At 45.0% G+C, this 23245-nt stretch overlaps 2 protein-coding genes across 6 annotated transcripts in view; both read left to right on the top strand.

The window, feature by feature from the left end:
* Positions 1–17135, top strand: part of xpot (exportin, tRNA (nuclear export receptor for tRNAs)) — a 37148-nt gene extending 20013 nt beyond the window's left edge. For both annotated transcript variants that reach the window (XM_078417245.1, XM_078417244.1), the window contains exons 16-25: positions 166–235; positions 2487–2725; positions 5539–5824; positions 9219–9408; positions 10312–10428; positions 10520–10635; positions 13202–13249; positions 13593–13664; positions 14368–14424; positions 16583–17135. In XM_078417245.1, coding sequence (XP_078273371.1) covers positions 166–235; positions 2487–2725; positions 5539–5824; positions 9219–9408; positions 10312–10428; positions 10520–10635; positions 13202–13249; positions 13593–13664; positions 14368–14424; positions 16583–16609 — 1222 coding nt within the window. In that variant the 3' untranslated portion in view covers positions 16610–17135. The remainder of the gene's footprint in view (positions 1–165; positions 236–2486; positions 2726–5538; positions 5825–9218; positions 9409–10311; positions 10429–10519; positions 10636–13201; positions 13250–13592; positions 13665–14367; positions 14425–16582) is intronic.
* A 3205-nt stretch (positions 17136–20340) lies between these two features.
* tbk1 (TANK-binding kinase 1) overlaps positions 20341–23245 on the top strand; it is a 33357-nt gene continuing 30452 nt past the window's right edge. Inside the window, exons 1-2 of one of the 4 annotated variants that reach the window (XM_078417242.1) lie at positions 20341–20371; positions 20934–21064. Coding sequence is in view for 2 of the 4 variants with exons in the window: in XM_078417240.1 (XP_078273366.1) it covers positions 20891–21064 (174 nt within the window). In the remaining 2 variants the exon portion in view is untranslated. The other 3 variants (XM_078417241.1, XM_078417240.1, XM_078417243.1) reach the window with 3 other exon arrangements.

Raw genomic sequence — 23245 nt, 5'->3', positions numbered from 1 at the left:
TCTCTTCAGTTTCCAGTTGTTGCCATTGTATTGTGGCTATGGCTACATACCTTGGAGCCTAGTCCTGATGTAACTTCTCACTACAACAAAAAGTCACAAAATTATAAACTGCCTTGCAAATGTGCAATTCATTGTTTCTAAATTGGTTGCCTTTTTTTGTTCCAGCAAGCAAATGAACCCTTACATAGAAGATATTCTGAACAGAATACAAGATTTGCTGGTGCTTTCACCTTGCGTAAGTGTTGAATTTTCCTGGATTTGAAGGAATCTCTTCTTAGAACTGCAGTATGTCTAGTAGTTTATTTGTCAAATTACTGGAGTGCAGTCCAGTGACACAAATTTGAAACTTGTTATGGCAGTTGGGAACTTAAGTTCATGTAATTATTTGGATTTAGAATTGTACGTTCATCTGTCATAGGAGCAGAATTAGGCCATTCGGCCTATTGCGTCTACTCTTGGCTGATCTATCTTTCCCTCAACCTCATACTCCTGCCCTCTCCCCATAACCTTTGGCATCCTTACTAATCAAGAATCTATCAATCTCCACTTTACAAACAACTCCCATGACTTGGCCTCCACAGCACTCTGTGCCAATGAATTCCACAGATTCATCACCCTCTGACTAAAGGAATTCCATCTTGTCTTGTTTCTAAAGGTACGTGCTTTTAAGGAAAATTACTGAAGCATTTTGTATGTATGGATGCATGCTCATAAGTTTGTAAGTTATACCAGCAGAATTGGGCCATTCAGCCCATCAAGTCTATGCCGCCATTCAATCATGGCTGATCTATTTTTCCCTCTCAGCCCCATTCTCCTGCCTTCTCATAATCCCTGACACCCTTACTAATTCAGAATCTGTCAATCTCCACCTTGAAACCATCCATTGACTTGGCCTCCACATTCTTACTAATCAAGAACCTGTCAATCTCCGCTTGAAAAATACCCATTGACTTGCCCTGCACGGTGCATCTGTGGAGATGAATTCCACATGTTCACCACCCTCTGGCTAAAGAAATTCCTCTGCGTCTCCTTTCTAAAGGTACGTCCTTTTATTCTGAGGCTGTGCCCTCTGGTCCTAGATTCTCCGACCAATGGAAACATACTCTCCACATTCACTCTATCTAGGGCTTTCATTATTCACCATTGTTTGTTTTAGTAATGGTGGCTGTAACACTATTGGATTGCTAGGAAAGGCCTTACCCAGCCTGTCCTATAAGTGGCTCCACAAATGTGATTGGTTTTTAGACATCAAAAAGACATAAAGTGCTGGTGTAACTCGGTGTGGGTCAGGCAGCATCTCTGGAGAACATGGAAAGGGAACGTTTCGGCTAGGGACCCTTCGTCAAAATGACTGGAAAGCGGTCCCAACCCGAAATGTCGGCAATCTATGCTGGGTCACTCCAGCACTTTGTATCTTTTGTAAACCAGCCTCTGCAGTTCCTTGAGGAAAAACTTTTTCAGTCAGAGAGTTGTGAATTTGTGGAATTTTCTGCCTCAGAAGGCAGTGGAGGCCAATTCTCTGAATGCATTCAAGAGAGAGCTAGATAGAGTTCTTAAGGATAGCGGAGTCAGGGGGTATGGGGAGAAGGCAGGAACGGGGTACTGATTGAGAATGATCAGCCATGATCCCATTGAATGGCGGTGCTGGCTCGAAGGGCCGATTGGCCTCCTCCTGCGCCTATTGTCTATTGTTTTGTCTCTGACTTTTAACATCAAATTGTTCCATTGGGAATGGACAAAAACTAAATGGTGGCCTTGTGTTTAGATCCATAAATAAAAAGCATTGCAAATTGATTGTGATTTTGATCTTTACTGGATGGGTGAGAGATACAAGCAGCTTTATAAAAATGCTATTTAATTAGGCAAGTGCAGCGATGCACTTTGACCTGCACTTCATCCAAATTACTAATCACTATCTAATGCAGTTTTAATAACATCTGTGAAGCCCTTTGAGACATCTTACTTTGTTAAAGGAGTAGTGAAAATATGTGTTGTTCAACCTACAAATGCTGGCATACAACACAAAGAGACCACCGAACATATTTTTCCACCTTTCTAGATCAATAAGTTGCTGAAATTCATCTTGAAAACCTTTTAAACTTTTGTCCTTAGACTTCAGGGATACAGTGTGGAAACAGGCCCTTCAGCCCACCAAATCTGTGCCGACCAGCGATCACCCCGTACACCTGCACTATCCTACGCACTGGGAACAATTTAGAGAAGCCAATGAACCTGTATACCTGCACGTCTTTAGAGTGCAAGGAAACCATAGCACCCAGAGAAAACGGGGAGAATGTACAAACTCCATACAGATAGCACCCGTAGTCAGGATCGAACCCAGGTCTCTGGTGCGGTAAGGCAGCGACTCTACCGCTATACCACTGTGCTGCCCAGTTTCCTTCAATGTAAGCAATTATGGTTGTGCTGTATGAGTTGCCTGAAGATTCTAATGGCCTGTGTCTATCTAATCTCCTGGTCTATTTCAGGAGAACGGTTTTCAGCCACTGTTGAGCAGCGACGATCAACTATTTATTTATGAATCGGCAGGCGTGCTAATTGTGAATAGCGATTACCCGGCAGACAGGAAGCAGACTTTGATGAGGGACTTGCTTACTCCACTAATGGAGAAATTCAAGGTATTTTTAGAGAAACTCCTAAGAGAGCAGGATGAAGAGAGGCAAACTGTACTGGCAGACTGCTTAAATCACGCTGTGGGCTTTGCAAGGTTGGTACTCTTTACAATTAAGCTTGTGCCTTTTCTTACATGTTGAGTGCTCTGGTTGTTGTTTCTTTTGGTCAATGCTGACTTCTGTTTTGGAGAGCAAAATAATTATAATTTCCTTCAACTGAATGCAATTCTTTGAGGGGGGTATAGTCGATTTGAGGGCTGCAGCAAATTATGAGACCTTTAGACTGCAGAGATACAGTGTGGCAACATCTCTGACACCTCCCACCCCTTTCTTGATCTCACAGTCTCCATCACAAAAAATAGACTTTTGACTGTCGTCTATTACAAACCCACTGACTCCCACAACTATCTTGACTACAATTCTTCCCACCCTGCTTCCTGCACAGACTCTATCCCCTACTCCCAATTCCTCCGTTTATGCCGCATCTGCACCCAAGATGAGGTGTTCCATACTAGAACTACTGAGATGTCCTCATTCTTCAGGGAACGGGGGTCCCCCTCTCCCATCATAGATGAGGCTCTCACTCGTGTCTTCTCGGTACCCCACAGCTCCGCCCTTGCTCCCCCTCTCCCTAGTCGCAACAGAGACCGGGTCCCTTTAGTACTTACCTTCCACCCCATCCGCCATCGCATACAACACATAATCCTCCGAAATGTCTGCCATCTCCTATGGGATCCCACCACTAGCCACATTTTCCCATCTCCACCCCTTTCCGCCTTCCGCAGAGACCGATCCCTCTGCAACTCCCTGGTTAACTCATCCATTCCCACCCAAACCACCCCCTCCCCGGGTACCTTCCCCTGCAACCGCAGAAGAATCAACACCTGTCGCTATACCTCCTCCCTCAACTCTGTCCAGGGACCCCGACAGTCCTTTCAGGTTAGGCAGAGGTTCACTTGCTGCACCTCCTCCAACCTCATCTACCATATCCGTTGTTCAAGATGTGGACTCTTATACATCGGCGACACCAAACGCAGACTGGTCGAACGTTTCGCGGAACAGCTTTGCTCAGCCCGCGTGAACCAACCTGATATCCCAGTTGCTGGACACCTCTCCTTCCCATTTTCCCAATTCTCCTTCCCATTCCTACATAGACTTTTCTGTCCTCTGTCTCCTCCATTGTCAGAGTGAGGCTAAACGCAAATTGGAGGAACAGCATCTCATATTTCGCTTGGGCAGCTTACAGCCCAGTGGTATGAATATTGATTTCTCTCCCTTCAGGTAGCCCCGGCATTCCCTCTCTCTCTATCCCTCCCCCACCCAAGTCACACTATCTTCTCATTTTCACCCCACAAACAGCTTACAATGGCCCGTTTCCTTTATCATCGTTACTTTTTTGCATATCTTTCATTCAGTGTTCTTTATCTCTCCACATCACTGTCTATATCTCTCATTTCCCTTGTCCTTAACCAGTCTGGAGAAGGGTCTCGACCCGAAAAGTCACCCATTCCTTTTCCCCAGAGATGCTGCCTGTCCTGCTGAATTACTCCAACTTTTTGTGTCTATCTTCGGTGGAAACAGGCCCATCAGCCTAACGAGCCCATGTTGACCAGCGATCACTAACACTATCCTACACTCTAGGGATAATTGACAGGAGCTAATTGACCTACAAACCTGCACGTCTTTGGAGTGTGGGAGGAAACCAGAACACCCGGAGAAAACCCACACGCTCACAGGGAGAATGTACAACCTCCATGCAGATAGCGCCCGTAGCCAGGATGGAACCCGGGTCTCTGGCGCTGTGAGGCAGCGCCTCTACTGCTGCGCCACTGTGCCGCCTTAGGATGTTCATTATTTTGCAGGATGAGCATTAGATTTTGAAAACAAATTTCAGCATTGATAAGTGAAAAGCAGTAAGGAAAATTGCGATGAAAATTAGCTGGAGGAAAAAATATCTAAATTAGTTGGAAGAACAAATGAGCTTGGATCTTCTAATGTGCAAATCAATATAGGTTCATTTAAAAAAGGCAAAAAAATTTATCGTGGTTTATTTAGGTTGGGATGGAATTGAAAATACACTGTGCTAAACTTGCATTGAACCTTTGTTCACATTTGAAATAAAGCAGGATGTAGCTTTAGTTGTTACATAACTAAAAGACACCCAAGAGTGTAGAAAGCATTCGCATGGTTGATGTCAGAAATGCAACAATTAGTGACACCGCAAAGTTTAATGCCATTGTGTTTAGTTTAGAGATACAGCATGGAAACAGTGCCGAATGCCCAACAAGTCCATGCCAACCAGGGCCCCTGCACATTGACACTATCCTACACACACTGGGGACAATTTACAATTTTACCAAGCCAATTAACCTATAAACCTGTGCTTCTTTGGAGTGTGTGAGGAAACCGGAGCTCCGGGAGAAAACCCACACAGGTCACGGCGAGAACGCGCAAACTCCGTACAGGCGGTACCCGTAGTCAGGATTGAACCCGGGTCTCTGGCGCTGAAGGCAGCAACTCCACCTCAGCGCCTCTGTGCCACCTACTGGTGTGAGGTAGCCAGAAAATCACCTGGGGGAGGAAAAGCATTTCAGTGGAAACAAGATACATATGAGAAATGGAGTATAAAGTTAAGAAATTAGTCAAGAAGGATGCAAAGAGACTCAATTACCAATTAAATATTGCCACACACTGTTCGCTCACCATATGGCCCATGCCAGCTCTCAGCAGACCTATCCGTTTGGTCCAACTTTTTCCCCTCCCTCCCTCTCTATTAGACCTGTAACCTATTCCCTTCCTCAGGCCAGGTGACCATTTTACACGCGCTACATTTGTTGTGTGATTCTGTGAGTGAGTGTGTGCCACCTCGGTGCAGCCTCAGACCGCCTTTGTTGGGTTTTTTTTCCAGCCGCACCAGTAAGGCCTTCAGCAACAAGCAGACCGTGAAGCAGTGCGGATGCTCTGAGGTGTATCGCGACTGCCTGCAAGCATTCCTGCCAGCTCTGAGTTGCCCGTTGCAGAAGGAGGTGCTACGGAGTGGAATCCGGACATTTCTTCACAGAATGATCATCTGCATGGAGGATGATGTCCTTCCGTTCATTCCTACTGCTTCAGAGCACATGCTCAAAGACTGTGAGGCAAAGGACCTTCAAGAATTTATTCCCCTTATTAATCAGATTACAGCAAAATTTAAGGTACTCTTCTTAGTTTTGTTTTTATTGGGTTTGAGCCTTTGCCTACCATTTCAGTCTACTTTTTAACTTGGTTTCATAATGGCCGCTGGTCCGCGTGGACTTGGTGGGCCGAAGTTTAATTTATTGTCACGTGTGCCAAGATACAGTGGGAAAACTTTTTGTTATGTTATAACCAGTCAGCAGAATGACAATACATGAATACAATCGAGTCGTCTACAGTGTACAGATACATGATGCAGAAGGGAATAACGTTTAGTGCAAGAGAAAATCCAGTAAAGTCTGATTAAAGATATTCCGAGGGTCTCCAATGAATAGTTGGGAGGTCAGGACTGCTCTCTAGTTGGTGATAGGATGGTTCAGTTGCCTGATAACTGCTGGGGAGAAAATGTCCCTGAATCTGGAGATTTATTTTTCACAACTCTGTGCCTCTTGCCTGATGGGAGAGGGGAGAAGAGGGTGTGACCGGGGTGAGATTGTGCTGTTGGCCTTGCTGAGGCAGTTTGAAGTGCAGGTGGGGTCAATGGGAGAGAGGTAGGTTGGGCCTGTTTCCATGCCAACTCTAAAAAACTTTTTGTTTTTTTAAACTCTGAGTCAGCTCCGTAGTGTTGAGTATAAAGCTTTGCTGAATGCTGCAGTGAAGCACACATGGTTATTTTATTGTTGGCCCTGTCGCCTTTTGGGTCAGATGTTCAACCATGGGTCCTGTCTACCCGTGCAAGCTTCTCAAAAAAGCACCGCGCACTTTTGTTCTTGGCCAAGCAGCAGCAAATAGCGCGGCTGCTCGGAGACCTTGGTTCAGGCCAGATCTCGGGTGCTGGCTGCGTAGAGTTTGCATGTTTTGCCTGGGTTTCCTCTCCAGCTTCATCTCACACCCCAAGACCATTCCAGGCCTCCACTACTCTCTGTGCAAAAAAACATCCATGAGAGATGTGTAATCTGAAGAATTTAGTCTAAAGAAGGGTTCCTCCGATCTGTCACCTATGATCACCTATCCATGAGTTGCTGCCTGACCTGCGGAGTTACTCCAGCACTTTGTGTTCTTCGCAAGATTCCAGCATCTGCATTTCCCTGTGACACACTTGAATTAAATACAGGGCCTCCACCGATCTTCTGGCATCCTTGGTTCCAGAGCCTCTCTGAATTATCCATTTTGCCCGACCAACAGAGGTCATGGACTCCCACAGGTGTCCAATGGAACCGGGACAGTTCGTCTAGGACACCGATGAGCCGAGATACCCACCCACAAGAAGGGTCTCGACCCGAAACGTCACCCATTCCTTCTCTCCAGAGATGCTCTAGCATTTTGAGTGACTAGCATTTTGTGTCTACCAGCCCACAAAGAGCCTCGAGCGTTGGCTATGGGAACGGTTCTGCCGGCTCCAGCTTGGCTGGAGTTCCAGAGCCCCAGCCATGGGAGGCAAATTTGACCCCCTGATTGGTGCTGAAGTCCCCATGAGGTTGAGATTGGTCGCCTCACCCGGCCTAGGCACCACATGAGAGGGGGGTTCTAAGTGCGCTCCCGTAATTTTGTCTGGATTAAAGAAGATGCCAGACAGTTACCGGAAAATCAGTGGTGGATCTACATCTTGTATTGTTCCGTTCATCATTTTTTTGGTGTTGTGTGATGTCGGTAACGTAGCAGGTCGGCATTTATTGTGCGTGAGAATGCCTCTTTAAGTGCTGCAGTGCTTTCTGTGAAGATACCTCCCACACTGTTGTGGTTTCAGACCAGCGGGAATTAGGGAATGACAACATATTTTTGTTGGATGCTTTGGGCTTGGAAGGAACGTGCAGGTGTGGAGATTGGAGGTTTGGATGGCCCTGTTAGTAGTCCAGGCATATGGTGACAAACTAAGTCCAGGCATATGGTGACAAACTGGATCCTTTTACCTTCGATCTGGTTTAGCAGATATACTAAGACGAATACGCTTGATTCAACAAGTTTATTCCGTTTTCACCTCAGGGGAGTAACTCTGGTCCACGGCCTCCAACTCCCAAGGAGTCCAAGGTGTTCCCCAGAGTAAGTGATCTATGAAATTAAATTCAGGCATATATATATATATATATTTACAATTCGACGCGCCCCTTCATTTGTCCAACCATTGTCCAAGAATATCACGTGTTAACAGTTCTTTTCGCCCTAATCGCCTGCAGTTAGGAAGTTACATGCTGCATCTTGTTATTGCGAGTATAACAACGGTCGCGGGCTACTCCCGAAGGTCATATGCTGAGACATAAACGACTCCCTACTGATAGTTCAGATATGGCCCTGAATAAACTAAATTTGTGTACATTTCCACTCCCTATTTGGTGCTCTGTATTCTACCACTGTTTTCTGTATTTTTCCACTGCGTTTGGTACTGCTCGTATACTTTCTCAATGGCTGCAGTAGATGTGATTCCTAGCATTGTTGAATGTAATCTGAAGAAGGAACCCCATTGGAAAGGTTGTCGGTCCGTTTCCCTCCACTGATGCAGGCTGACCGGCTGAGTTACTGCTGCACTTCGTTTTTTTGCTCGTTAAAATTAGTGAAGTTCTCCCACAATATTTTAGTCTAGTCTAGAGATACAGTGCAGAAACAGGCCCTTCGGCCCACTGAGTCTGTGCCCTCCAGCGATCTCCATACACTAGCACTATCCGTCACACTAGGGACAATTTACAATATTTATCGAAGCCAATTAACCTACAAACCTGCACGTCTTTAGAGTGTGGGAGGAAACCGGTACACCCGGAGAAAACCCACGCGGTCACAGGGAGACGTACAAACTCTGTGCAGACCGAGCCTGTAGTCAGGATCGATCCCGGGTATCTGCCGCTTTGAGGCTGCAACTCAGCCACTGTGCCGTCCCTTTTAATTTTAGTGATAGAGTACGGGGAAAAAAGGCCCTTGTGTCCACGACAGCCATCGATCACACTAGTTCTAAGTTATCCCACTTTCTCATCCACTCCCTACACACAAAAACTCCCTACAGGCAATTTTACAGAATCCAATAAACCGACAAACCTGCGGTCTTTGGGAATAGGAAGGACACTTACACTGCACACAGACAGCTACCGAGGTCAGGATTGAACCCGGGACTCTGACGCTGAGGCAGCAGTTCTACAACTGCGCCACTGTGCTGCCCGCGTGCTGTGGGATAGTGAGTCCAAGGCTTTAGACCCAATGTCAAGAAGGAATGTCGATATTTTTCCATTAAGTGGTGTTAGGTTTGAAGGCTTCTTGCAGATATCCTGTTCTCCTTTAAGGAGGCTATTGTTTTATGGTTACGATATTCCCAGCATCATTGTGCTGTATTTTGCATTTATTTGTTTCTTTACTTAATGTCAAAACTTTTCACTTTTATTTCAATGGATATTTGGATTAAACCTTTGGCTGTTGCCATTCTTTCCACAGACACAAATTTCGCCCTTTTTACAGCAAGTCTTCATGCCCCTGGTTCGGGCTATCTTTGAAGTGTTAGCACGACCCGTGGAAGAAAATGACCAAACCGCTGCTCTTGAAAACCAAATGCTGCGCCGGAGTTACTTTGCGTTTCTACAGACTGTCGCAGGGAGTGGAATGAGTGAGGTCATCGCCAATCAAGGCAAGGCAGCGCATGGTTTTATTTTGCTCCTGAAGTTTATCGCAACATCAATTCTTTAGTTTAATAAAAAATGAACTGCAGAATCTGGTTTATACCAAATATAGACTCAAAATGCTGGAGTAACTCAGCAGGTCAGGCAGCATCTCTGGAGAAAATGGACAGGTGACCTTTCATATTGGATTTATTCACAAAATGCTGGAGTAACTCAGCAGGTCAGGCAGCATCTCAGGAGAGAAGGAATGGGCGACGTTTCGGGGCGAGACCCTTCTTCTTCAGAGACCCTTCTTCAGAAGAAGGGTCACAAAATGCTGGAGTAACTCAGCAGGTCAGGCAACATCTCAGGAGAGAAGGAATGGGCGACCTTTCGGGGGCGAGACCCTTCTTCAGAAGAAGGGTCTCGACCCGAAACGCCGCCCATTCCTTCTCCCCTGAGATGCTGCCTGACCCACTGAGTTACTCCAGCATTTTGTGTTTATCATAAATTCTTTGGTTATCCAATTATAGAGTCTTAATCCATGTTGGGAAGCCATTTGTCTAGAAAGGAATGGCAGGTGCTGATTTATATTGAAGAAAGACACAAAGTGCAGGAGTAACTCAGCGGGTCAGGCAGCATCTCTGGAGAAAAAGGATGGGTGACGTTTTGGGTCGGGACCCTTCAGATACCCATTTTTGTCCAGCGATGCTGCCTGACCCGCAGAGTTACTCCAGCACCTTGTGTCCATCTTCAGTATAAACCAGCATCTGCAGTTCCTTCCTACACATTATTACTGTTTTCAGATTCCTTTCCCATCATCCCAATGGTGGGGATGAAATGAGTACATAGAAATGAAATAAAGTTGATAGATTTCATAATTCAGTCTGCATAATTAGATTAACAGATCTTAACTAATCCATTTCTCTTAGGTGTACAGAATGTAGAACACGTCTTGTTTACAGTCATTCAAGGGGCAGTTGAATTCCCAGATCCAATTGCCCAGAAAACTTGCTTTATTATCCTTTCAAAACTCGTAGAGCTTTGGGGTAAGAACCGTTTTTTATGTGATAAGGAGAGCAATTTTGATTTCAACAAAAAATGCTATGTTTGCTTTGACCAAGTATTGTTTTATTCTAGGGGGTAAAGATGGTCTCTTAGGATTTGAAGACTTCATCTACAAACACATTGTGCCAGCTTGTTTTTTAGCACCTCTGAAACCGACGTTTGATCTAGCTGATGCTCAAACAGTCTTGGTATGTACTTGGTATTTTCGAAAATTTTACTTTGCAAATTATTTTTCATTATTTTGTCATTAATGTCAATTGCTGTCCGCGTTATAGAATAAAAATATGAGTTTGGAAGTTGACTAACATGATGCCAAGACCAATGCTTACCTGCCTGCACGTTAATCCATTCCCTGCATCTGGCATGATCAGTAAGTTCTTGGATGACATAGAGATTGGCAAAGTTGAGAGTGTAGAAGGTGGTTTTTGGTTGCCGGGGAGACACTGATGTGTTGGTGATGTGGGCTGAGAAATGGCATTTGGAGGATGATCCAGACAAGTGAGGAGTGGTGCACTTTGGGAGTACAGGTCCACCATTGCTTTCCCGGTACCCTTGGTTCCAGAGCTTTGCTGGATTATCCGTTTTGCCGGACCAACAGAGGTCACGGCCTCCGAGAGGATTTGAACGGTACAGGAGCGGTCTGCGTAGGCCGCCAGGGGGCCAAGATACTGGCCCGCAAAGTCGGCTATGGGAACAGATATGTCAGCTCCGGCCAGGCCGGAGTTCCAGAGCCCCGGCCGCAGGGTGTAAACAAGACCCAACAATTGAACACAGAAGTCCCGATGAGGTTGAGATCAGCTGCCTCACCTGGCCTCGGCACCATAGCTTATGGGGGACTTCCGGGAGGGGGTTTCAAGGACGTAAAATTACGAGGATGTGTTGGACTGGAGAATGTGCAGTAGAGATCCATAGGATATTATCTAGGACAGAGCATTTCAATTGTGAAGAGAGGATGAAAAAGCTAGATCTGTTCTTGCTGGACCAGAGATTGGGAAAGGACATGATTACAACATAAAATTATGAGGTATTGACAGGGTAAATTGCAGGTGACGTTTTTCCCCATATCAGTCAAACAACATGGAAACGGGTCCTTTGGCCCTAGTTGCTAACACCAACCAACATGCCCCATCTGTACTAGTCCCACCTGTCTACATGTGGCCCACATCCCTCTAAACCTATTCTATCCCTGTAGCTCATTCCATACACCCATCATCCTTTGTATTACAAAAGTGTTACCCCTCGGGTTCCTATTAAATCTTGCCCCCCTCACCTTAAACCTATGTCCCCTGGTTCTCGATTCCCCTACTCTGGGCAAGAGACTCTGTTTACCCGATCTATTTCTCTCATGAGGAACAGTTAACGCTTATACATTCCAGGAGCAGAATTAGGTCATTCTTCCCAAATTTTACTTTGCAAATTAGTTTTCAATATTTTGTCATTAATTGCTGTCTGCGTTATAGAATAAAAATATGAGATTGAAATCATAAGGAATAGGAGTAGAATTAGACCATTTGCCGCATCAAGTCGGCCACGGTGGCATTGTGGTAGAGCTGGTGAAGGATAAGTGTCAGTGTGAACCATTGGAGCCAAAGTCCTGCATCTGTCGTGCCCCCAGTATGACTTTACCAGAAGTAGGTTACAGAGCAACTATTAACTCTCTTGTTTGGTTTAGCTTATTGTCATGTGCTCAGTGAAAAGCTTTTGTTGCATATTAACCAGTCAATGGAAGACTGGTTAATAATTAGTCCATGATTACAATCGAGCTATCCACAGTGTACAGATATATGATAAAGGGAATAACATTTAGTGCAAGATAAAGTCCGATTAAAGATTGTCCCAGGGTCTCCAGTGATGTAGATGGTAGCTCAGGACCGCTCTCCAGTTGTTGATTGGATAATTGGGCCGTTCAGCAAGGTTTTCCCTTACCTACCTGTTGATATCAGGATTTTTTTTTTACACTTTTTACTTATTTAGTTTAGTTTTATTATTGTCGCGTGTACAGAGGTACAGTGAATAACTTCTGCATGTTATTCAATCAAATCGGATAATATTATACATAAACACAATCAAGACAAACTCAAATACAATAAGCACAGCAAAGGGGAAGAAACAGAGTGCGGAATATAATCCTCAGCATTGCAGCGCATCAGTTCCTTAGACAAAGTCCAATGTCCTCAAAGGTAGAGGAGGCTGTGCACACTTTGAAAGAGAAGTTACTTTAGTGTTAAGAAATTGAGTTACTTTAGTGTTAAGGTTATAGATGCAATTGTCAACAGTTACAGGGTTACATATTTAAAAATAGATGTACCTCTTAAATCTCTTGCTCCTAGTTTATATTTTATTTTAGAGATGCAGCATGGAAACAGGCCCTTCAACCCACCGAGTCTGGTCGACCAGCGATCACCTGTACACTAGTTCTATCCTACATTAGGGACAATTTACATAGGCCTATTAACCTAGAAAGCTACGCATCTTTATATTTGATACATATTTTCAATATTGGGGGAAACTGGAGCACCCGGAGAAACCCCACGCGGTCACAGGGAGAACATACAAACTCTGTATAGACAGCACCTACAGTCGGATCAAACCCAAGTCTCTAGCGCTGTAAGGCAGCCACTCAACCACTGTGCCGCCCTAACCATTGTTAGTGGACAAACGTTGTTCCCAAAAGCATCCTATCTAAGTAGGGACCAAATATGGCAGGTTTTTAAAATGGCATTTATTAATGATTAAAATATTGTTTCATAATAGGCTTTATCGGAGTGTGCAGTAACACTGAAAACAATTCATCTCAAAAGGGTAAGGATCGTTCCATCTTTTATCTCCCGTTTATGTTTGATTTTGAAATTAGAAATTATTCTTGGGTATGAAAGCAACATCTTGCAGATGCTGAAAATCTGAAAGGGAAGTGAACTGAAAGTGCTGGGAATGGCCTTGAGGGTCAGTTGGAGAAAGGACCAGATTTAGCCTTGCAAGTCATTGATGCTGAAGGACAGGGCATTTGAAGCATTGACTGTATCCACACCAGATGCTGACCGACCTCTGGAGTATTTCCAGCATTTTCTGTGTTTGTTTTATTTTTAATTTTGAAGCACCATCACCGTATCGGGCCAGGTACTCACCGAGCATTTGTGCATTTCAGGGACCCGAATTCATTCAATATCTTCAGCAAGAGTATTTACAGTCATTGCAGGTAGCACCAGAAATAAGCCAGGTGAGTGAGAGTTTATTATTTGTCTGGGGCATCCATTTTCTTTTAACAGTCTTATTGTAAATACAACCATCAGGTATTGTGTGTTCGTATATTGGCTGTCATTTAGTCATAAAGCTGGGGCCCAACTTGCCCCGGCCGACCAAACATGCCCCATTTACATTAGTCCCGCGTTTGGCCCATATATATATCCTGAAGTCTGAAGAAGGGTCTCGACCCGAAACGTCGCCCATTCCTTCTCTCCTGAGATGCTGCCTGACCTGCTGAGTTACTCCAGCATTTTGTGAATAAATACCTTCGATTTGTAACAGCATCTGCTGTTATTTCCTTATATAATCCTCTAAATCTTTCTCTCCATGTGCCTATCCAACTGTCTTTTAAATGTTATATTTGCGACAACGCTTGAAGTATTTACACATGACAAATTTCCCACATGCTTTCCCTTTTGTATTACTTTACCAGAAGTAGGTTACAGAGCAACTATTAACTCTCTTTGGTTTAGCTTATTGTCATGTGCTCAGTGAAAAGCTTTTGTTGCATATTAACCAGTCAATGGAAGACTGGTTAATAATTAGTTACTAAGGTCTGTGCCTTTAATATTAAAAACTAAGGTCTGTGCCTTTAATATTAAAAAGTTTTCTTTCCATAATCTGACATTGGCGAACAGCAAATAAAATATTTCAAATGTGTTTGTATTTTTGAACAGGAATTCTGTCAAGCACTTCAGCAACCTGATGGCAAAATTTTTAAAAACTATCTAAAGGTAAGTTAACTAGGAAAAAAAGTATGTGTGGAAATTATTCAATTTATTATCTATATATATATATATATTACTAAAACTTTTTTTGTATATTTGTGGGTTTATGGATAGATTTGTTCCCGAAATACAGCCAAAACAGTACACGATAGCGCAACAATTTTATGCCCACCGTACTCACCATTGGTCTGTGGTTCAAATGGTTGTTATATTTTAAGTTTTTCACTTTTCAAACTTTAAAAATCACCTTTTTAAACTTTAATAAATCCCTTTTCCACTTGCCCTGCCCGTCAGCTGTCTAACGACGTAACACTGGGAACCCAACAGGTCCGCGCCTGCGCAGTTGGGGCACATTGATCTAAAACATACGTAAGATGGCCGCCGGATGTGTGTGTGTGCAGAACAAACCGGTGCACGCCTGTGCAGTTGGGGCCCGTTGATCTAATGCTTATGTAAGATGGCCGCTGGATCAGTGTGTACGCAGTTTGGGGAGGGTTGACGCTCGGAGGGGGGCGGCAACGAGTCCCGCAGGAGTAGTTTGCATGGAGGTTTGCCGGGCCCGCAGGAGAGGTTTGAGCCCAACGGGGGTTGCCTGGCCCGCAGGAGAGGTTTGGACCCAACGGGGGTTGCCAGGCCCGATGGGTCCACGCCGGTGGTGTAATAAATGTTCAGCAGATATTTCCAAGCTCAGTTTGTTGGTCACAAGCACGACCACGACTGCTGTTGCTTGTCTTGCTCTGCAGCTCCTCAATCATCTTATGACGTTGTTGTAACTCGTGGGTCGGTGTTACCCCATTCATTTTGGTCCATTTATAAGCCTTGGCAGTTCTGCATTCTGTCGAGCATTCCATATTTCCTTGCAACATCAGGGAACTGCTCCGGCCCGTTGGCTCAGAACAGTTCCATTCCCCCCCACCCCACTAATTTTCTCTGTGTAATTTGTTTTCCTTGCATTCATAAGTTTTGGAGCAGAATCCAACTCCGTGGGGGCAATTTAGTTGCCAACAGGCATGTGTGGGGGAATCCAGAGCTCCTGGAGGTCCATGTGGTCACTGAATGTTTAATCAGTGACAGCCCCTGAGGTCAGGATTGATCTTGGCAGCAGCAGAGGCAGCAGCTCCACCCGCTGTCATGATTGTCTGCTTAAAACAGGGATGCTCACAGCTCCTGTGACAATGGTATCCATTTGAACAACTTTGGAGAATACACGTGACTATGCAAAGTCCTTTTAATTACAACCTCTCGAGACTTGGCACAAGGCACCAATATTGGCCAAGGAATGGGCTTTTTTCTTTCTTCAGTTAACTGAAGCTTGCAAAATAGCACGCAAATAATATCAAATTAAACAGCATTGTAAATTTTATGCAATGTTGTAAATTAATGTAACATTCCTATTTCAATAAAATGTTTTCCAAAATGTCTTAACTGTACGATTAAAATAATTTTTTTAAAGATTTTGTACGATTGTACAAAATGCGATTAACTGTACGGATCGGCCACAGATTTTCGGGCAAATGATGGTCCAGCAACTCCTTTAATCCGGACAAAATCACGAGAGCGCACTTGAAATTCCTCCCGGAAGTTCTTCCAAAAATATGGCCCCTATACCGGGTGAAGCCTTGAACTCAGCAGGGCTTCCATGGCCAAATTTGTGTACAATTCACCAACCCGGCAGTATGGGCGTTAGGAGGTCCACCTGGAAAATGGGGAGCCCAGGCCGGGTGAGGCGGCTGATGTCGACCTGAGCTTGCGTTTCCACGGTTTGCGTTTCTGCCCTCCGGGAGCCGTGCCTGTCGGTAAGGCACGTCCCTGCCCTGTGGGCCGAAGCCGATCCAACTGTCATCGGAGCTTCCGCAGGCAACTGGTTAACCAGCGCCAGGCTGCTCGTGCAAGAAGTGGTCATTTAATTTACCTTTAGTATTTGGTTTATTTACGTTTCTAGCAGTCCGGTGTTTTAGAGGTGGGGGGAGGGGGTGTATTGTTGAATTATTATTACGTGACCTCTGTTGGTCCGGCAAAACATAATCCAGCAGGGCTCTGGAACCAAGTGTGCTGGAAAATCGATGGTGGACTTGTAAAAGTATAAAGATTAAGTACAAAAGTACAGAGATTAAGTATAAAATAGTACATTTAATAAAGTCAATTGTTTTATTTTCTCTTGCAGGTATTCTTTCAACGAGCAAAGCCTTGAGAATGAATCTGGTTTTTTTTTTAGAATCACAAAACATCTCATCATTTCGATTAATTTATGCAGTTTGCTGAAATTGGTTCGTGATTAAGTTGGGGGGAAAAAACCTGTACAATTCCCAGAGAGGCTGTCTGTGTTTGGTGTAGGCTGCATATTTTAGCTCAATTCTATTTAAATTACATTGAAGTAATTTGTTAACCGATTACTTATATTTTGTCTTATTAGACATGTTTATTGAGAAAGTGTCAGTGCTATTGCTTAAACACTCATTCCTGTATAATAAACTGAATTATGTGCTGTAAAATGCAGCATTGGAATGCCATAATTACACAAACCTCATATTTTTTTGAAAAATACTCGGATGAGAAATGTTCATTGTAAAATATGGAATTGTTCTTGTTAATAGTGGGTGGCCATCACATTATATGTACATTTCTATGGCTTGATGAGAAATCGTTTGTCCAAGATGTCTAATAAGCTAAACATGAATTTCAGTCCCGGGCATATAATGAACTAAAATAAAAATTCAGTCAGATGCCTTTGTTTCTTTTTGCACAATTTTTAAAAAATAATCTTGAGCTGTTTCATTTAAAGCACCAACTTAAACATAATTTCTCCCTTTAATCTGGTAGGTATACGGGGGCAAGAACAATGTTTCCAAGAACGTTGGACAGATAAAAGGATAGAAAAGGTTTGGAGGGACGGGGGCCAAACACAAGCAAAAGAGACTAGTTCAAGTAGGCAATTTAGTTTAGTTTAGAGGTACAGGATGGAAACAGGCCCTTTGGAGCATGGGGTGAAACCGGAGCTCGTGGAGAAAACCCACACAGGTCATGGGGAGAACATACAAACTCCATATGGTCAGCACACTCAGTCAGGATCAAACTCTGGCCTCTGCCCCTGTAAGGCAGCAACTCTACCGTTGTGCTAGCATGCCGTCGCTGGTAGGAATTATAATTTTTCTAAGAACGTTAGACAGATAAAAGAATAGAAAAGGGTTAGAGGGATTGGGACCAAACGCAAGCAAATGAGACCAGTTCAAATTGGCAACTAAGTTTATGTGAACAAGGTAGGCCAAAGGGCTTGTTTATCATAAGATCATGGCTGATATATTTTTCCCTCCCAACCTCATTCTCCTGCCTTCTCCCCATAGCCTTTGATGCCCTTACTAATCAAGAACCTATCAATCTCTGCTTTAAAGTTATTTGGTAAAATTACATCTGTATACATGCATTTGAAATGACCTCCAAGTGCTGTATTGGCTCTTTAAGCTCCAGAGCATGGTGACAGTAGTGGCGCAGCAGTAGAGTTGGTGCCTTACAGCTCCAGAAACCGGGGTTCGATCCTGACTACGGGTGCTGTCTGTTTGGAGTTTGCACGTTCTCCCCGTGACCGCATGGGTTTTCTCTGGGTGCTCAGGTTTCCTCCCACACTCCAAAGAGGTGCAAGTTTTTAGGTTAATTGGCTTCTGTAAAAATAGTAAATTGTCCCTAATGTGTAGGATAGTGTTAGTGTACAGGATGATCGCTGGACAGCATGGACTCGAGCCGAAGGGCCTGTTTCCACGCTGTACAGCATCTGCAGACTAATGTAACTCTGCCTTAAAACCAGGGATATGAATCTTAAATAATGAAATGTCCGACTGTGTTGTCATTTGGTATTGGTTTATTATTGCCACATGTAATGGTACGTGTGTGCAGCTTTTGTGTGCAGTCCAGGCCCATCATGCCATACATAACTGCACCAGGTAGTCAAAAGAGAAAATATACAGGGCCAGATGTAGTGTTACAGCCTCAGAGAAAGTGCAGATTAAAAACAAGTGGAAGGGTTGCAATGTGGTAGATTGGAAGATCAAGAAGTTCATCAAAGAGTGGTTCAAAGAACCTATCTCCTCGTAATTTCTCGGTGGGCCAAAGGGCCTGTTTCTGCACTGTTTCTCTAAAGTCTAAAGAACATTTCTCTTTCAGTTTTTTTAGTCACTGACTTTCAGACCTTGCCATGATTTGGAACGGAGAAAATGACTTTAATTCTGCTCTGCAATTGTCTTACCGGCTACCTGAAAGCTGACTCCCAGTAATAATAATATAATAATAATAATGCATTACATTTATATAGCGCTTTTCAAACACTCAAAGACGCTTTACAGGGATTACTAGAACATAGAGAAGAAAATAAATAGATAAATAAGTAAACAAACAGAAAAAGGAGACAGAAGGTGAGGTGACGGTCAGTGGCTGAAGGCAGTGCTGAACAGGTGAGTCTTCAGTGATTTGAATGTGGTGAGTGAGGAGGAGTCTCTGACGGTTTGGGGTAGTGAGTTCCAGAGGGTGGGAGCAGCGATGGAGAAAGCCCTGTCCCCCCAGGATCTGAGTTTGGTCCGGATGGGGGGGGACAGGAGGTTGGCAGCAGCAGAGCGGAGCGTGCAGGTGGGAGTGTGCCTGTGGAGGAGGTCAGTCAGGTAGGATGGGGCCAGGTTATGGAGGGCTTTGTAGGTCATGAGGAGGATTTTGTACTGGATTCTCTGGGGGATGGGGAGCCAGTGGAGCTTGTAAAGGACGGGGGTGATATGGTCACGGATCGGGGAGTGGGTGAGTAGACGGGCAGCGGAGTTTTGAATGTATTGAAGTTTACTGATGATTTTTGAGGGTGAGCCATAGAGGAGGCTGTTGCAGTAGTCCAGACGGGAGGTGATGAAGGCGTGGATGAGAGTTTCTGCAGCTGTGGAGGAGAGGGATGGACGGAGACGGGCGATGTTTTTGAGGTGGAAGAAGGCTGTCTTTGTGATGTGTTTGTCGAAGGAGAGGGTTTGATCAAAGATGATTCCAAGATTCCGGATGTGAGGGGAGGTGGATACTGGGAGACCATCAATATTGAGGATGAAGTTTTGGGTGGATTTGGTGAGCGTTTTTGGACCAATGATGATGATTTCAGATTTGTTGCAGTTGAGTTTGAGGAAATTTGATTGAAGCCAAGATTTTATTTCAGTGATGCAGTTTGTCAGTGTAGAGTGTGTGGTGGTGGAGATTGACTTGGTGGAGATGAGGAGCTGGATATCATCGGCGAAGCAGTGGAAGTTGAGACCATGACGGCGGATTAATTGAGCAAGGGGGAACAGGTAGAGGATGAAGAGGAGGGGGCCAAGGACTGAGCCTTGGGGGACACCTTGGGGGAGGGGAGCGGTGGGGGATTTACAGTTGTTAATGGAGATGAACTGGTGCCTGTCGGAGAGGTAAGATTTGATCCAGGATAGGGCTGTGCCGGTGATGTTAAAGGAGGTTTCAAGTCGGGTGAGGAGAATGGAGTGATTTATGGTGTCAAAGGCGGCGCAAAGGAATGAGCAAAGGAAAGAGGTTATTCGCCCTATCTGTGTTCCTTGTTATTTACCACTTGGCTTCCCTTTTTTCCAAGGGGAACTATATCATATTTGTATACGAGCTCCCTTCATATCTCTGAATTCTCTCTCTCCAGTACAATACATTAACTTTACCAAGTGGTGACATCTGCCTGACCCACTGTGTTATTCCAGCGCTTTGTGTCTATCTTTGGTATAAACCAGTATCTGCAGTTCTTTGTTTCGACGTTGATAGGTTCTTGTTTAGTAAGGGCATCAAAGGCTTTGGAGAAGGCAGGATAATGGGGTGGAGAGGGAAAAATAGATCAGCCATCATCAAATGGCAGAGCAAGACTCAATGGGCAGAATGGCCTAGTTCTGCTATTGTCTAATGGAATCTCGTCTTGCCACTTGATGTGAAGTATTTTGCACGGGTAGGTCGCATGGGAGTGGTTGACGTGTCTGGAATGTCTGTTGTAGATTGTCCATGTCTTGCAGGCATAGAGCAATTTTGTGAATGATTACATGATCCAATAGAGCCGTCTGCTGTGTACAGATAGAAGACTGTAGTTAAAGTAAGAAATGCTGCTGCTGGAGTAGAGGCTTAAAAGAGTGGAGCGCTTGTATTGTGTGATTGCAGATGCATTTCTGGGACCAGCACGCAGAGAGTTAGTTGCCTGGCTTGGAATATAAATCACCTTTTGTTGCGCTTGGTCATTGCCTGCTCTCGTATGGCACTTGTTACGTTGGAGGGGAGCCGGTTGGTTTAGGGATGGCAGGGGCCCAGGTGTGGAGCGAGCAAGCTGGTCAATGGGCAGCAGGGACACCAAGGTAGGAGGGAACTGGCTGGTTGATGGATGGCAGGGAACCCGGTGTGGAGGGAGCAAGGTGGTGAATGGGTGGCAGGGACCCAAGGGTAGAGGTGAGCCAGTGTACAGGCACCAAGCTGGACAATGGGCGGCACGGACTCCCCCTCCATCCTCTGCTTGGACACAGGAACCTTGTGCGCGGCTGCGGCGGCTGGCGGACGCTTGAGGGCTGCGGCGCGGGGAGGCGGAGGGGAAGGAAGGAAGGGACCGGAGCGGAAGCGGGGCGGAGCGGACTGGCGGCGGCGTCGGGAACGGGAGGTAAGGCAGCGGCGGGCCGGGGGGGGTGGGGGGAGGGGAGGGGAGGGTCCCTCCCGCTCCTTCCCCAGGGAGGTCTCTCTCTCTCCCCTTCCCGATGGTGTGACGCACACCACTCTCTGTCCCTCTCCCCAGGGGTGGGTGTCCCTCTCCCCGATGTCGTGTCTCTTCACCCCCCCCCTCAGATCCTCTCTCCCCTGGGGTGTGACACCCCCCCCCCCTCTCTCTCTTTCCCTTTCTCTCTCTCTTTCCCTTTCTCTCTCTCTTTCCCTTTCTCTCTCTCTTTCCCTTTCTCTCTCTCTTTCCCTTTCTCTCTCTCTTTCCCTTTCTCTCTCTGTCCCTCTCCCCTCCCTCCCCAGGGGTGGGTGTCCCTCTCCCCGATGTCGTGTCTCTTCACCCCCAGATCCTCCCTCCCCGGGGGTGTGTTCCTCCCCTCCTCGTTCCCTCTGACTCCACCCGCGGGTGTGACCCTTCTTCTCCCCCGGGCGGGGGTTCGCATCTCCCCAGACCCGCCCCCTCCTCAGGCGTGTGCTTCTCCCCTCTCCCACTTCCCTGTGACAACTTTGACCAGATAATCACAGGAATTGGAAGCATTTCACGTCTGTTGTCTGTCTGTTGATCTCAACTCTTACAATATTTAGATGTCGGGCTTATCGCTCTAATCTTGTTCACTGGCGGAAATAGTGTGGTAAAGACTTCTCTTCCGATTCCACTGTTGTCTGTCTTTGTGGAAGTGCTGGGCAGTAATCGGACACCGTAGTTAATTTGGTTCGAAGTTCAATGTTAATTCAACCCTGCTTAATTTGGTTGGTTACTCAAATCCTTACCATTACAGTTTATAATTTGCATTGTTGATTAAATTGCAAGGGAGACGAAGCGCCGCACAAAACTGTGTGTCATTTGAAATTCTAAAATATGTATTTGTTAGAGACTAGAATTGATTGATTGAAGGAAACAGCATAGAAGCAGGCCCTCCGCTCACCAAATCCATGCCGACCATCAATCACCCGTTCACACCAGTTTTACAGGGCCCTCCATAATGTTTGGGACAAAGATCCATCATTTATTTATTTGCCTCTGTACTCCACAATTTGCGATTTGTAATAGAAAAAAAATCATGTGGTTAAGTGCACATTGTTAGATTTTAATAAAGGGCATTTTTATACATTTTGGTTTCACCGTGTAGAAATAACAGCAGTGTTTATACATCACAATTATCCTTATCATTAATTGACAATGATGACAATTATCCTTATCTTTATTTTTATTTATAATGAATGTCTCTTGCTATCCACTTTGCTGCTGTAACACTGCAAATTTCCCCGGTGTGGGACAAATAAAGGAATATATTATTATTATTATTATTATACATAATCCCCCCATTTCAGGGCACCATAGTGTTTGGGACACAGCAATGTCATGTAAATGAAAGTGGTCATGTTTAGTATTTTGTTACATATCCTTTGCACGCAATAACTGCTTGAAGTCTGCAATTCATGGACATCACCAGTTGCTGGTGTCTTCTCTGGTAACGCTCTGCCAGGCCTGTATGGCAGCCATCTATAGCTTATGTTTGTTTTGGGGGCTAGTCCCCTTCAGTTTTCTCTTCAGCATATAAAAGGCATGCTCAATTGGGTTCAGATCGGGTGATTGACTTGGCCACTCAAGAAATGACCCATTTTTTAGCTCTGAAAAACTCCTTTGTTGCTTTAGCAGTATGTTTGGGATCATTGCTCTAGGAGTTTTGAGGCATTTTTTGAACTTGAGCAGATAGGATGTGTCTTTTCACTTCAGAATTCATTATGTTACTACCATCAGCATTTGTATCATCAATGAAGATAAGTGAGCCAGTACCTTCAGCAGCCAAAAAAGGGGCGTGGCTGTGTTCTGCAGCTGCGGCTCACCGGCAGTCTCTCTGTCTTTTTTTTGTTTTTTGTCTATTGTCATCGTTTAACGTACGTTTTGTTCTATTTTTAACTCTGTGTATGTGGGGGGGGTTGGGGGAAACCTTTTTTTTCTAATCTCTTCCTCAACGGAGATGCGACCTTTACCGTGTCGTATCTCCGTTCGCGCTACGGCCTAACATCGTGGAGTCGGCGGCCTCCTGCTGGGATCGACCTTGAAGACTCCGGTCGCAGGGCCTGGACTTACCATCTCGGAGGCTTCGGCCGTGGGCCCTGCAGA

Source organism: Rhinoraja longicauda, chromosome 20 (genome assembly GCF_053455715.1).
Source record: "Rhinoraja longicauda isolate Sanriku21f chromosome 20, sRhiLon1.1, whole genome shotgun sequence".
Lineage (NCBI taxonomy): Eukaryota > Metazoa > Chordata > Chondrichthyes > Rajiformes > Arhynchobatidae > Rhinoraja > Rhinoraja longicauda.
This window is presented reverse-complemented; position numbering and strand designations above follow the sequence as displayed.